The sequence below is a fragment of the Mirounga leonina genome, unplaced genomic scaffold, assembly GCF_011800145.1.
Source record: "Mirounga leonina isolate KUSES-001 unplaced genomic scaffold, KU_Mleo_1.0 Mir_173, whole genome shotgun sequence".
Classification (NCBI taxonomy): Eukaryota; Metazoa; Chordata; class Mammalia; order Carnivora; family Phocidae; genus Mirounga; species Mirounga leonina.
The window spans coordinates 83,600,819-83,615,612 of record NW_023270447.1 but is presented as its reverse complement, the minus strand read 5'-3'; the positions used below and the strand labels follow the sequence as shown (position 1 = coordinate 83,615,612).

Here is a 14,794-nt window from a genome sequence, read left to right as displayed (position 1 = left end):
GAGTTTCGATTTCAGCCTAAGGCTGAGAGAAAGCAACGGAAGGACTTAACCAGGAATAGGTCATGACTATGGGGATAGGGAGGTGGGGGGGGGTGAAATAGGGAATGGGGATTAATGAGTACACTTATCATGCTGAGCACGGAGTAATGTATAGAATTGCTGAATCACTATATTGTACATCTGAAACTCACGTAACACTGTATGTTGATTATACTGGAACTAAAATAAAAAACTTAAAAAAAATAATAATAAAATAAAAAACTTAATAAAAAGTATGAAATATATTAAAACATAAAACTTCAGAATATAAAGAAGCCAAGGCTGCTTTCTGAAAATTAGACACGTTCATTGCAAACAAATTTTCTCCCATTAAAAATTTAAAAAATATATGAAGGCATTTAGTTTAAAAAAAAAAAAAAAAGCAATGAGGCGTGATGATTTGTATCCTAAAAGGTCTTTCTAGCTACAGTATGGAGAACTGATTTGACAAGGTCCAATCAGAGATAGGGATAATGCCAGGAGTATATGAAATATTTAACAGATAAATTGGGTGTGGGAGATGAAAGAAGGTGGCCACCTTGAAAAACTCTAAGGAGGTGGTACCATCTGCTGGGATTGGAAACACTGTTGCGTACACAACTCTCTGAGGTGCCCTCACTTAGACTACAGTGTGAATGACTTCCCAGGGAAGACAGACTTTTTTTTTTTAAGCCTAATAAAGGGATAGAACTACCGTCCCAAACTCCTTTAGAAGAATGTCCTGAGGACAAGTGAGACCAGAGATATAAAATCATTCTTGAAAACAAATTCAAAACAATAAAAATAAAATCAGGCTTGAACACAAAAATGCCACAAAAGCAGACGGCATCTCTGGGATGGCTAAGAAAGGAGGGAAGGGGGCGCCTGGGTGGCTCAGTTGGTTAAGTGACTGCCTTCGGCTCAGGTCATGATCCTGGAGTCCCGGGATCGAGTCCCACATCGGGCTCCCTGCTCAGCAGGGAGTCTGCTTCTCCCTCTGCCGCTCTCTCTCTCTCTCTCTCTCTCTCATTCTCTCTCTCAAATAAATAAATAAAATCTTAAAAAAAAAGAAAGGAGGGAAGGAAGGGAGCATTGTTCTTTCCCAGATGACAGAAATATTTCATCTGGTCGAGGCAGCAAGACCATGATCTACTTCTGATAGCCTGAATCAGTCTTTCTCTGGGTCTTTGAATACTTCTGTTCTCATCCTGTGTTCGACATTTTTCTCAACGAGGGAGTCCCTTTGGGTCGGGGAAGAAGAGTCTAGAACAGTGATTTATCAGATTCCCAATGACGCGGGGCAAGGCGTTCAGGGTCGAGCCCCCACTGCCCTCAGCATTAGAAGGCGTCCCAACCCTTGGGAGTCCCACTTCCCACCCATTGGGATGGCTTGAGCCAGAAGGACAGATGATCGTGCGGTCGAGGCTCTGGAGAGACTGGAAGCCTCGTGCCTTGCTGGCGGGGTTGGGAAATGGTGTGGCCAGCTGGCTCCAAACAAGGTCACCTCCACAATTGTCAGGAGTTAGGACTTCAGCATATCTTTTGCAGGGGGGACACAGTCCAGCCCCCAGTGATAGGAGAGACAAATGACGGATACACCGTCAAAGAAACGAACATGATCGTCTTGCACGTGCCACAGTGAGTTAGTGCTGGGAATGTAGCAGGTAAGTGAGAGGAGGCTGAGGGGAGCCTGAGAAGTGCCCCCTAAGAAGTGGGTGACAGCGGAGCCGAGACCCAAATGACCAGGAGGGGCCAGCTCTGCAAAGAGCCGGGGCAGCTGGGGAGAAGACCCTAACGGGCGGGCCGGACAGACAGAGCGTGCGCAGAACCGCAGCAGGGGTGCGTGGTGGGGGGAGCGCACAGGGGCAGCAAGCGGGGCCTCTGAGGCTGCGAAGGGCTTCAGGCTTCATTCCAAGTGTGCCCAGCAGCCACCGGAAGTTACAAAGCAGGGAAGTGACATAGCCCGATTTGCATTTTGCAAAAGACTCCTCTGGGATGTTCGCCTTGATAAATATATTTCGCCTAATAACATTAAAAAGAGAGAGAGAGATGACTGCGGATTAAAACCGAACAAATAAAAACAACCCCTTTGGGTGCTCTGTGGAGAAGCAAGCTGATGATAAATATCTGTAGGCTGAGCGATGACAGGCCCACAGTGCGCTCGATCTGTCAGACCATTTTGTCTCTTCGAAGAACTCCGAGCAGCTGGTAATTCAGACCGTAGCGGGGGTCCCTGGAAACCTCTGCCGAATTTTGGGGGAGTCTAGGGTGGGCTTGAGACCCCTTCCTGACAGACCAGATATTTCTAACCACGGACTGATCTTAAGAATTGATCTAGGTCCCCATTACTCAACCTCAGAGCCATCTCTACCAAGAAAGAGAAAGCTATTCATTGCCCCCTAACATTTCCATTTGGGGCTGGGGTTTTTGGTGCCTGGGGTTTGGGGGTCCCAAGAAGAATCTGCCCAGCTGAGCTGTCTGTCTGCCACCTCTTCCCTCGACCAAGAGGACAGAACTTCCATGGGCAGCCTCTTCACCTGGGGCCTGTGGGAATGTACCCTGGAGGGTCCGGCGGGTGGTCCAGGTCCTGGGTGAGTGGCCAATCTGGTCAGATGGGGGAAGTTGCCACTTCCTGAGTGTGGAAGAAGCTCAAAGAGATTAGAGGCACCTGCCCTGCCTGCTCCACCTTCTGAATCATGAGCTGGCCTGCCAAACTGCTCCTCAAGACAGATGTTCCCAGTGCCTCTGAGCAGGGGCCACCCCGGAGATGCCATGGTTTGGAATGGGTCTCACCAAAGCCGTCCTCCCCACAGGGAGAGCAAGGACCTAAAACAGAAACACCCCTTGGGGAGAGAGAGATGCCATCCTGGCTCCACTGCAGGAGGCCAACACGGTCTGGCCCCCCAAGCCTCAGTTTCCACATCCGGGAAAATGAGAAGCTGACGTTGACTCTGCAGGGTCTTGGGGAGCTGGAAGTGAGGGAAGGTGCCGCCAGCTCTCTTCCCCCCTTTCCCGTCTTTGGATCCCGCGAGTCACTGTGGCCGGGGCTTTGGTGCAGTGGGCTTCCCGTCGGCATCATTTAGCTTCCCAGAGCTGCTAATGGGGCTCCGCGGGCCGTGAACCTCCATGGCTGCTTTCTCTTCCGCCCAGCCAGGCCCGGTCTCCTCACCTCCAAAGGAAACACGGAGAAAGTGGTTCTCAGCCCCAAAGGCCCTCTGAGCCTCAGTCGTCTCCTCTGTAATATGGGATCATAACACCAGCAGGCTCATGGGGAGGATATAGAAGACACACGTGTACGGCCCCTGGCCCAGTGCCCTGGGCACACAGAAACTCAGCACACGGTTCACGCTGCCCCCTGTCCGGCACCTTCTCACACCACACTACCCTCAGCATGCTCTGTTGTGCTGTTTCTTGGTTCTTGAACAGATTCTTGATCCCGTCTGTGATCTGCACATCATGACCGGCTGCCCAGGGTCCTAGTACACGTTCTGTCTCTGGAAGGCCACCTGGTGCCAAGCCACCCTCCGTCCCTCCCTTCACATTATGGCATTTACTGAGCACCCCGTGAATGCCCCATGGATCAAGAGCAGACACGTGCCTGCCCTCATGGAGCTTCCAGTTCTGGGGGACGCAGACCTTCGAGAGAGCCGTTGTGTCCCCTCACACTTAGATGCCCTGGGGCACCGAAGAGGCTCCAGGATGCCTTAGAGTAGACCGATCTCGATGCCTATAGCAGCTTATTTGACCCTCAATAACCTCCGTCCAGCATGGGAAGCAGGGGCGACCCATTTCACAGACATGAAAAGTGAGGACCACAGAGCTGCTTTCTTCCACCATGTTCTACTTCCTCCAATATCGGAGTCCTTCGTACCCTATGGACTCGTTTCCAGAACAGTGTGGCAGAAACGGCTTTGAGAACAGCCAATCTCAACTAAGCCCTTCTAGGTGGCCACTGCACTAAGGGTTTTATGGGTGTGCCCTCATGTCAGCCTCCTGGGGGCCCCTTTTCTCAGGTGGCAGAGGAAGACACTGAGGAAGGTTAATGAGCATGCCCACGGTCACCCAGCTCAGGAGTGTGGGGCCCACGGGGACGGTCCAGGTCAGCCTGGCTTTGCCGTGCACCCCACACGATGTGGACAGAAGGGAAGGCAGAGCATGAACACCCCGCACTCCTAACACAGAGCTCAGACAGCTCTGGGGGAAAGAGGCCGGAGGAGAAGGTGGCACCCAGGGGAAGATGAGGACACAAACCACTTGCCAGAGGGAGGCTACTCGTTCGGCCCCGGGGCCTGTGGCCTCTGCCAGGAACAGGGAGAGAAGATCAGTTGTGAGCTCTTATGCCCATAACATACAGCCAGATACTCTGCTAAAGCTCAGGTATCCTGAGACCAGGACCACGGAGAAAATTCTCCTAGCGGGAGGGTCCTTCTGAGGTAGTCACAGGGTCAAGTCTTCACACTGAAGCAGCTGAGGACACCTGGGCATGTTTCCATGAAGCCCCCAGGTGGGCTTCGTTCTATGTGGTGGCCACACCGCTGTCCCAGCCGGCCGTTCTCAGCCCGCAGGACCACAGGGAGGGAAGAGGTGCGGGTGGGTGGGCATCCCTGGTGCTTCTCAGGAGATGGCGCAGACCCATGTGTCCAACAACGGCGTGGGACCCACACCTCACTCCTCGGGATCTGTCCCCACTGCGCCATCCGCCGTACTCAGCCCAACACCGTGCTCTGCGTCAGCACCAGAGACCACATCTCCTTGGATGCCTTTGCTTCTGCAGAGTTTAACCTGCTGGTTGCTGTCCAGGGTAAGCTAACGGCCTCCATTCATTGCGTATCCCCTACACATCAGGCATTCTGCTAAGCACATCATCGTATCTCATTTAATCTTCCTAAGAACTCTTTGAAATAGACATTTATTTTCTTTATTGCTTTGATTTGATGCTAAAATGGAGTCTCTGAACAGTGCCCCTGGTCACACAGCTAAGAGAGAGCATCTGGATTTGAACCCAGGACCAGCTGGCCCAGACTCCTCGAGTATAAACCCCCTGAGGCCACAGTCCCCGCCCCCCCCCCCCCCCCCCCCCCCCATTGCTGCCAAGAGTGCCCTCTTGCTCAGTTCTGGGACTTGGTTCATGTGACTGCCACATGATCTGTCCCTCCCTACTTCTCCGGCCTCATGACACCTGCCTTCTTTCTGTACTTCCTTCGTTCCTTCGTTCCTTCCTTCCAGCCTGCTTTCTGCCCCTGGAACTGGCCACACGCATGGTCTAGGACATGGTGATTGCTCTTCCCTCTGGGACTTTTCTTAACCAGTCCTTCTCACCGCTCTGCCTCCTCACCTGTCCTTCGGGTCTTGGTTCAGCTATCCCAGAGGGGCCTTCCCTGCACCTTGGCCAAAGCAGCCCCTTCCAGGCACTGCAGTCACATGACCCTCTCTTATCTTCAGAGCACTTTCCTAGAGCTGCAGTGATCCTGTCTGTCGATGTACCCCGTTCCCTTCCCTGCTCCCCATCCCATGGAAGGCGAGCTTCTTCGGGGCAGGAGTCTGTGTTGTACTCTGCTGAGCCAGCCTACCCAGGACAGCACCCACCAGATTCTTGTGAACACGTCTGATGCTTATCTCTGCTCTGCAGTGGAACTTCCAGGTTTGCTCAGAAAGCCTTGGCTAAGCCCCTTGGGAGTGACCGTTGGATTCCACCCAGCTCCAAGCTGCTCCCTTAACTTCCGGGCCACTTTGAGCCCACGGCAACTTGTGAAGAGCTGTGCTCTTAAATGTGCTTCTGGAGGCAGAAGTTCAATGCCAAAGCCACCTTTCCCTTTTTGTCACAGCCCCTCATCTGCATAAGGTCCTGAGACCACCCCCAAGGAACATACCCGCTAGGTATCAGTCACCTGGTGTTTCGGTTCTCTTTTTGGTGCATGACAAACAACCCCAGAACTTTGTGGCTTAAAACAACCATCATGTCATTTGCTCACAATTCTGCGGGTCGGGGATTGGGGCTGGGCTGGCCTGGGCTGGCCTGGGCTGGGTGCTTCAGCTTCATATGGGGTTGCCAGGGGTCTCTCATGAGGCTGCATTCAGATGGCAGCTAGACTGAAATCCCCAGGGTGGCTTCACTCGTGTGTCTGATACCTGGGAGCCTAAGACCTCCCCTTCTCTCTCTCCACATGCCTTCCATCACGTGACTAGCTTGGGCTCCTTTGCCGTGGTGGCAAATTCTGAGAATGAGTGTTCCAGTAGAAAGGGGGAACTAGGGCGCCTGGGTGGCTCAGTTGGTTAAGTGACTGCCTTCGGCTCAGGTCATGATCCTGGAGTCCCGGGATCGAGTCCCGCATCGGGCTCCCTGCTCGGCGGGGAGTCTGCTTCTCCTTCTGACCCTCCCCCCTCTCATATGCTCTCTCTATCTCATTCTCTCTCTCAAATAAATAAATAAAATCTTTAAAAAATAAAAAAATAAAAAAAGGAAAGGGGGAACTTGCAGATCTCTTAAGACCCAAACTCGGGAGTTTGCTAGTATCACTTCCCTTGGGTTCTACTGGCCAAAAGACTGACAAGGACATTCCAGATCCAAGGTCAAAGGAACTAGTTTCCACCTCTCAACAGGGCCACACCACAAGAGAAGATGTGAGATGGGAATTATTACTGCTAGCATTTTTGGAAACACAACCCACCACATCCGATTTCCCAATTAGCCTCTTTTCAGACCACAGAGTTTATCACTCTTTGGTGCCTCCCACTGCTAGGAAGAAGGGTGGACTCCACTGGCTTCCCTTTGGGGCTTTCCTGGTGCCTTCAGGTTCCCAGCCTGTGGTAATTGGAGGGTAGCAACAGAAGCTTCCAAGGGGCTCTCCAGAGCTTCCCGGCCCTTTGCATGCGCTACTGTCTTGGATGACAAACAGGGCTACCCCTCGCTGCGGGAAGCTCATGAATATATTTACTCTGAATTTAAGAACCATAATGGATTGGCACTGGCTTCTGACCTCACAGAAATATTGAACAAACAAGATGTAGGTCTGCAGGGCAATTGCTTTCTTTTTGATTTCCTGGGCTGATTACTATTGATTATCTGCTGTGCACTTTGTTAATTTCCTTTTGACAGGGCTCTCTTCTCTGCACAGTTCCTGGGAAGGGTTTGGTTTTGTTATTTTTTCCTGAGATTAAGGCGCTATGTATTCTAAACAACCTGATTATTCAACAGAGCATTCATTCGGCTTCCCTTTTTGGCAGCCAGTTTACCAGTGACCTCCCAAAGCAAAGTGACAGGCCAACACTGTGCAGAAGGTTTGCTCATCTTTTTTTTTTTTTTTAAGAATCTAGATAAATTTATTGTCATTCAAAGATTTCATAGAAATGGGAATGTAGCAACTGGGTCTGGGGAGCATGACAAGTAAAAAACTGCAGATGTGTACACGTGGCCGTATTTACATCGGGCGCAGGCTCCCCCGCATCAGGCACAGCAGCTGCACTTGTCCGATGCGCCTTTGCAGATGCAGCCCTGGGCGCACTTGGCACAGCCCGCGGGACAGCAGGAGCAGCAGCTCTTCTTGCAGGAGGTGCATTTGCACTCCTTGCATTTGCAGGAGCCGGCGCACGTGCAGGAGCCACCGGTGGAGCAAGAGCAGTTGGGGTCCATTTCGAGTCCAGTCGAGTCAAGGACGGAGGTCCAAAGCAGGCGACACGGAGAGACACGGCTGCGGGCTGGAGGCGTGGTCAGGTTTGCTCATCTTTAAGACATGCTGCAATGCTGGCGATGGGCATAAATGAGCTCCCCCTTTGCTGATGCTAATTGCCGTGTACCTGGGGTTAATGATAACTTTGCAGTAACAGGTAACATTTAGTTTGTGTCAGGCTCACTGCTAAGTGCTTGACAGGCTTTATCTCATTAATTCCCCCCTGGTAAACCCACAGGGTAGGCCCTGGTATTATCCCACGCATTGTAGGGGTCCAAAGGAGAGCTTTAGGGTATGGAAAGGATTTAGAGCATCAGAGCCAAACTTTTTTTTTTTTTTTTTTTTCTGAGCCAAACACGTTTTCTCTTTAGGGCTTTTGAACTTGGTATTTCCTCTGCCTTGAAACCATGGCCCATTCTTTGCTCTTTGTACCACCCCTCTGTCTTGTCCTTCAGGTTTCTGCTCAGATGTCACATCTTAGAGGCCTCCTTTGGCCAACCGGGCCCTCCCAGGCTCCCATCTCTCTCAACACCCTGCTTTGTTTTATTCCTAGCATGTATCTCTAACCAATAATACCTCTTCTATTTGGAGAAGTACAGCGTTCTCCTTCATTGTGGAACCCATGGAAGCGCTAGTCGGTGGGTCCACTTATTCCTTTGTTAGTTTGAGAACTATCTGTTAAGTGAACCATCCTCTTCCCACTCCCTCATGCACTGCCTGCATGACCTTGGCAAGTTACCCAACTGGTGAGAGGCTCAGGTTTCTCATCTGCGAAATGGGGATAATAATTAGAACCTGCCCCAGAGGGTTGGTGTGAGAATTTAAGCAAGATACCACAAATAAACATTTTAGCTCTTTCATGGCACATCGGCATTTTGCAATCAAAACAGAGTACTCTCCTAGACACTAAGGATACATAAACAAAATGAAATTTTAAAATAGATGGTATTTAGCGCCCGACACGCTGTGAGCACCCAGGTGATTATTGTGCCTGGTTTTCCTTCTATTCTAAGGACATTGATGAATGATCACCAACCAGGAATGGACTGAGCCCTGAATTCTGCTATTGACTGGGGTAGAAACTGATAAAACTTTAAAGATCAAGAGTATTCTTTATCTTGACTTAGAAATGGACAGGGGGAGAAGCTCAGAGGAGCTGGTGTTTCCGGAAGAGCAGGCCATCTCCTGCATGTCTGGAGCCGGAGTTATAGAAGCTGGAGAATGCTGAGGGGGGGTGGGGGGTGGCATGGAGCTCAAGGAGCCCGAGAGTAAATAACCTGCATTAAAAGGCAGAAAACCTTAGTGTCAAGTGCTAAGAAACCATATCCCCATTTTTAAAACTTCTTTTTGACTACCAGATGCTAAAATGAATCATTGAGTTTTCTAAGCAAAGGGTCAACTTCAGAAGAGAATATTTACAACTGCGAACATCAGCGCTGATGCAGCCTTTACAAAAGTGGGATCTGAATGGCTGTAACGTGGCCTAATTTATAATAGCGTGCGGAGAAGCTGAAGACTGGGGAGTGCAAACAGGAGGTGGGCTTCTCCGTCTTCAGACAAATTCAAGATTGAATGTGAATGACAAGGCTATTTGGCTCCCCCCCGCCCCCAGGGATCATCTGTCCCTTTAAAACCCATCAAGGGTGGGAGCAACAATCTTTTGGGGCCTCACTTTCCTGTGTGTAGACTACAAGTAAAACAGCCCCCACCGCATAGCTTGTTCTGAGAATTAATGAGAAAACAATGCAAGGAAAACGCTTAGCGTGATGCCTAGCACACAAACACACTCAATAAATGTAAGCTGTTGTTATTTCTTAAATTAATATGAATTCAATCCCCAGGAATAAAAAATCTTCAATAGTTGTTAGTTTCCCTAAGGGCTGAGCTCCCAGAGCTGCGCTGTCATGTGTCTTCCAGTCACGCCTCCAAAACTTCTAGCTCTGCGTCTGGGCAAGTCCCTTCACCTCCCTGAGCCTCAGTGTTGTCACCTGCAAAATGGACATAAAAGGTCACAACAGTGTCTGGCACCTATAAAGAAGGCTCTCTATGTGTTTGCTGTCACTAGCCTCCAATTATTATTCGTTGGACCAGCAGTTGTTTACAATGCTCAGAATGAGACTTCCCCCCTCTTTAGGCAAATATATTTACCTATTAAGTGAGCATTCGCTTATTCATGGTTCCGAGCTCCTCATTAAGACTCGCCTCCCATGTGAAAGTGGACGCCGGTAAAAGTGTGTTCTTTCATTTGAGTAACTGAAGAGGCTTATAAAAGCAATAATAAATATACCTAGGTTTCTATGGAAATGATGATCTCATTAGGTTTTTCTTTTAATCAAAGGAGTCCAAATTTAGGAACTCTTAGTGTGTTTCCTGATTAAGGAGGTCATTTGTGGTTTCCCTGTGTTGCTGGAGGAATCCCAGAGTGGAGGCATTCCCCCCAACCTCGTGGCAAATATTTTCATTACAGATTATGGCAGAAGGCCTGGTTGCATCTTCAGAGGGGCTCATTTTTCCTGAGAGCCCTGCTAAACTTTGCCGATATCCCTGTTCCCTCTGGCAGCCCCAGCAGAGAGAGGCAACACCAAGGACTCCGGTCTCATTTCCCTTGATGGTAGCTTCTCAAAGGACTCAGGAGGGGTACCCACTGGAGCCGGCATGAAAAAGAGAAAACTGCTCCCTCGGAATGGCCGGCCTTGAAATGCTCAGCGAAGCCCCAGCTCAGATTGGCTCTAACATGTCAGAATGTGATGAGGCTGATATTTGGAGTTTGCTCCTGAACATAGCCACTGCAAAATGCCATTTCCAGCACCTAATACCTGTCTGGGGAGAGATCAGAACATTTAGTTTTAATCTTAAAGGTCATGCAGGAATTCATCCTAATAATGGAGCCCAAAGCCAGGCGGAGAAGCCAGGGAAATCTCACCAACAAGGGCTCCTTTCTCAGGCAGAGCCGCTGCGAAGAGGAAGAGTCCGTGTGCACAGAGCTGATAAAGCCCAACTGGCCTTTTCAGGGTGACCCTGAGAAGCCAGGTGTGGTCAGACTTCTGCTCCTGAACATCCCATCTGCAAAACCAGTACGTCGGGCATGGATGCCTGTGTTCATGCATTTATTGAACAAAAATTCAACTTTGTGCTAGGTCCTGAGCTAGACCCTGGAGATAAGATATGAAAAGGCACACTCTTTGTCCTCAAGGTGAAAATTGCCTGCCAAGCCAAGGAAACAGAAAAAATGCTAAGAAAGGATCCTACTGCTGTCAATCTGAATATAAACGGAAAAACACCATAGCTTGCCTGAAGAAGTCAGGGAGGGTTTCCTGTAGGAGGTGGGCCTGAGCTGAGCCCTGGCTGAGGGGTTGGCATTTTCTAGCAAGCAGGTATAGTTCCTGGCAGGGAGGGAAGCCTGGAAGCATGAGGGACCTGGCCTGGCAGAAGGGTAATGCAAGTGGAGGGGCATGAGGCTGAGTCTGGAGCCAGTGGGGAAACATTGGAGGAACACTGGTGTGGTTTACGCAGGGCATCCCGTGGACCTCCAGAATGCACATTTCTGCCCTTCCGTTGAAAACTCTACTGTTGATCAAACAGCATGCACCAGCCACCGGGCTCGGTGTCTCTCAGTTCAAGTTCTTGAGAGAAAGAATCTCTTTCTTTGGATGGCTTGGGTCAGATGTTCACCCGGGATCCAATCAGCTCTGGCCTGATAATGGCGTGGTAAAGACCAAGCGTGGCTGCCAGGTCTTACCTGGTGCTCACAAAGGACACATCAGAGAGGTCCCTTCTTCTGGCGTTACAGAAAGTTGCCACACCCCCTCAGCAGGAGCTTCATGTTTCACCCTATCCCCTGTGCCCTTCCTGCCCTGACCTTGTCCAACACATTTTCATCTCTTCTCCATCTGCCCCCCTGTGGACCTCACAATCACCTCTCAGGTAGCCCTGACAAAGTATTTACCTTCTCTAAGCCTCAGCCTTCTCAGCTTTAAAATGGACAGGAAAATAAGACCTATCTGATAGAAGTTTTGTGAATATGCATTCAGCTCTTAGCTCTTAAAATCGTTATTGCTTTTACTGCCATTGGTGTCATATGGTGGCGATATTCCTTGCTGCCCAGCTGGGCTTAGGGAAAGATAATAACACAGGGCACTGTGAAGGGGTGGACACAGGCTTCAGAGCCAGTGGTACCTGGATTGACACCTCACCCCCACCACCGAGTGTCTGTGTGACAAGTTACTCAACATCTCTGAGCTTGTTTTTTTAGTTGCAAAATGAGAGTAGTAATAACGATCTTGCAGAATCCTTGAAAGGACCACATGACGTTCCTGCGCCCAGGTGCTTAGCAAAATGCCTGGTAAAGAGGAGGTTCTCAATAAAAGGAAATTCTTATCATTATTACCATTATCTTATTGTTATTCTTATCAATTATAACTCTTACTACTAAGCCACTCATTTAGTCAAAGAAACTCCTACGTGGTAGCATGACTCCCAACTCCCATCTTAGCAACAGTCTAAATCTGATGAGCTTTCTGAATCTGATGTCATTTCTATCTTGGGCACCTGCGATACTGGTTGATAATTAACCATTCTGGCTCATACGCCTCCTCTCACCGGTAACTCTACAGTTAATCTTTTCCGAGCTGGGCAGCGCTGTCATTGGCTTCAAGGGCATCTGCATGTAGTTTGAGGCGAAGCACTGGCATTTTTGCATATGGCATTGGAGCGATTCGTTCTTCACTGAGATCGGAAGTAATCTGGAGCACGCTTTCCCTCGGCCACGTGTTCTCTGTGGGCACAGAGCTGAAACCCCACACTGGGCCAAACCAGGCATGGTGATTTGGCACCCTGAATGGATTGCAAGATAATTAAGCTCCAATAAGGAGCCACTCTAAGCGCATTTCATTTTATCTGCCATTTACAGAGAAAGGCCACTGCCCTGCATCTAAATAACCGGATGCCTGTCTTTAAAATGCGCTCACTCGCTCCCTTTCCCAACTCACTAAGTCAGGATAAAGAAAAAAAAATACCTTTGTATATAGCAGTGCCTGAACGATTTGTACACCCTGTAATTCTCAGGTAACCCTGGCGCCCTCCCCCTGCACTCCTGCAAGACATTTAATAGGATGTTGTGCTGACATCTCATATTGTAACAATATCGTTACTCTACAGAAGTATGCCACGGTGAATTTTCTAGTAAACAGTCAAGTGCCATAGAAGTGATGCAATATTACCCATTTCTGAGCTAATGAACAGCATCCATTTAGGAGTAAGAGTCAACACTTTGAATCGGGTTCTTCTGCTTATTAATTTCTGAGTCTTGATTCCAGCACCTTTAGATTTGGATGGATTTAGGCATGCTTTGAGGACGTCTTTCAACATGGTATGTCTTGGTTCTCTTTCTGGAAGGCAGTATATTCCAGTGGTTGAACTCAGACTTGGAGCTCGGATTCTCTGGATTCCAGTCCTGTTTTGGCCACTTTTTCCCCACGTAACCTTGGATGTGTTGAGATTAGTAATAGCCAGGACATGTATTAACATGTATATTGTATTTAGCCTGTACTAAGGAGTGTTTTAAGTACTTTATCTGCATGGACTCCTTTAATCCTTAGATTTACAAGTCTATGAGGTAGATATTTTTCTTATTATCTCCATAATATAAGTAGAAAAACCAAGGCACGGTGAAGTTGAATAACTTGCCCAAAGTCAAGATCCAGTTATAACCAAGCTGGCATTTTTTTTTTTTTTTAATTTGGGAGAGAGAGAATGAGAGAGAGCACATGAGAGGGGTTAGGGTCAGAGGGAGAAGCAGACTCCCTGCTGAGCAGGGAGTCCCATGCGGGACTCGATCCCGGGACTCCAGGATCATGACCTGAGCCGAAGGCAGTCGCTTAACCAACTGAGCCACCCAGGCGCCCCCCAAGCTGGCATTTTAAGCAGGAATCTTCCCTCTGGAATCCCTGCTTTTACCTCATGTGTTCGGCTTATTCTCTGTGTCATCTTTCTCATCCATAAAGTGACCACAGTACTGGGCACCTGGGTGGCTCAGATGGTTAAGCGTCTGCCTTCGGCTCAAGTCATGATCTTAGGGTCCTAGGATCGAGCCCTGCATCAGGCTCCCTCTCCCTCTGCCCCTCTCTCCGCTCATGCTCTCTCTCTGTCTCTTAAATAAATACATAAAATATTTTCTTAAAAATGACAACAGTACTAATACCTGCTTCTGGGATTGTTGTTATGATTAAATGTTTGGGCAAATGCACTTAAGTGCTTAGCATGCTGCCTGGAATATAGTATGAGTTCAATTACTGTGGGCTGCTCTGTGACTAATAGCTGCTTGACAGGGCCTCTCCCATTCATGACTCCAGGGCCACTCCAGGGGACCTTTCACTGTGGGTCCTAGGTGACTGGCGCCCCCTGGAGCTCTGCAGCACAATAGCCCTGTTAACCAGCATTGTTCTGGATGACTCAGAGCGGGGAGAGGCCAGAGGCAAGGAGGCTGTCAGGAATCCCCAGTAGCCCAGGGAAGAGACAGTGAGCCCTGACCAGGGCATCGGGAAAGCACAAGGGGAACCAATTCCATAGATGCATCATTATCAGTGATTCAGCATTTTTGAAAGATCAGCCAAACACAGGACCATGTCGGTGGCCCCAGAAGAAAAGCAGCCAAACAGCAGTGGGAGCCAGGCCTCTGTGCAGGACCCACTATATAATTTTCATGCAAAAAGTACTAAGAGGGGCACCTGGGTGGCTCAGTCATTAAGCGTCTGCCTTCGGCTTAGGTCATGATCCCAGGGTCCTGGGATCGAGCCCTGCGTCGGGCTCCCTGCTCCGCGGGAAGCCTGCTTCTCCCTCTCCCACTCCCCCTGCTTGTGTTCCCTCTCTCGCTGTGTCTCTCTCTGTCAAATAAATAAATAAGATCTTAAAAAAAAAGTACTAAGAATTTCAGGGCGCCTGGGTGGCTTAGTCGGTTAAGCATCTGTCTTTGGTTCAGGTCATGATCCCGGGGTCCTGGGATCAAGCTCTGTATCAGGCTCCCAGCTTAGCAGGGAGTCTGCTTCTCCCTCTGCCCCTCCCCCCAGCCTGTTTTCTCTCTCTCTCTCAAATAAATAAATATTTAAAAAAAA

General features: G+C 49.4%; 2 protein-coding genes across 2 annotated transcripts in view; one reads left to right on the top strand and one right to left on the bottom strand.

Moving 5' to 3' along the window:
* KAZN (kazrin, periplakin interacting protein) overlaps window positions 1-14,794 on the top strand; it is a 1,036,992-nt gene that overhangs the window by 754,531 nt on the left and 267,667 nt on the right. The window lies entirely within an intron of this gene.
* Window positions 7,328-7,719, bottom strand: LOC118019987 (metallothionein-1). The gene has a single exon (XM_035019743.1). It carries the CDS (start codon window positions 7,646-7,648, stop codon window positions 7,463-7,465), a length of 186 nt encoding a protein of 61 aa, XP_034875634.1. The 5' UTR covers window positions 7,649-7,719; the 3' UTR covers window positions 7,328-7,462.

What these genes read in the sequence shown, in the direction of transcription:
- LOC118019987 (XM_035019743.1), bottom strand. Translation starts at nt 7,648, where the DNA reads ATGGACCCCAACTGCTCTTGCTCCACCGGTGGCTCCTGCACGTGCGCC.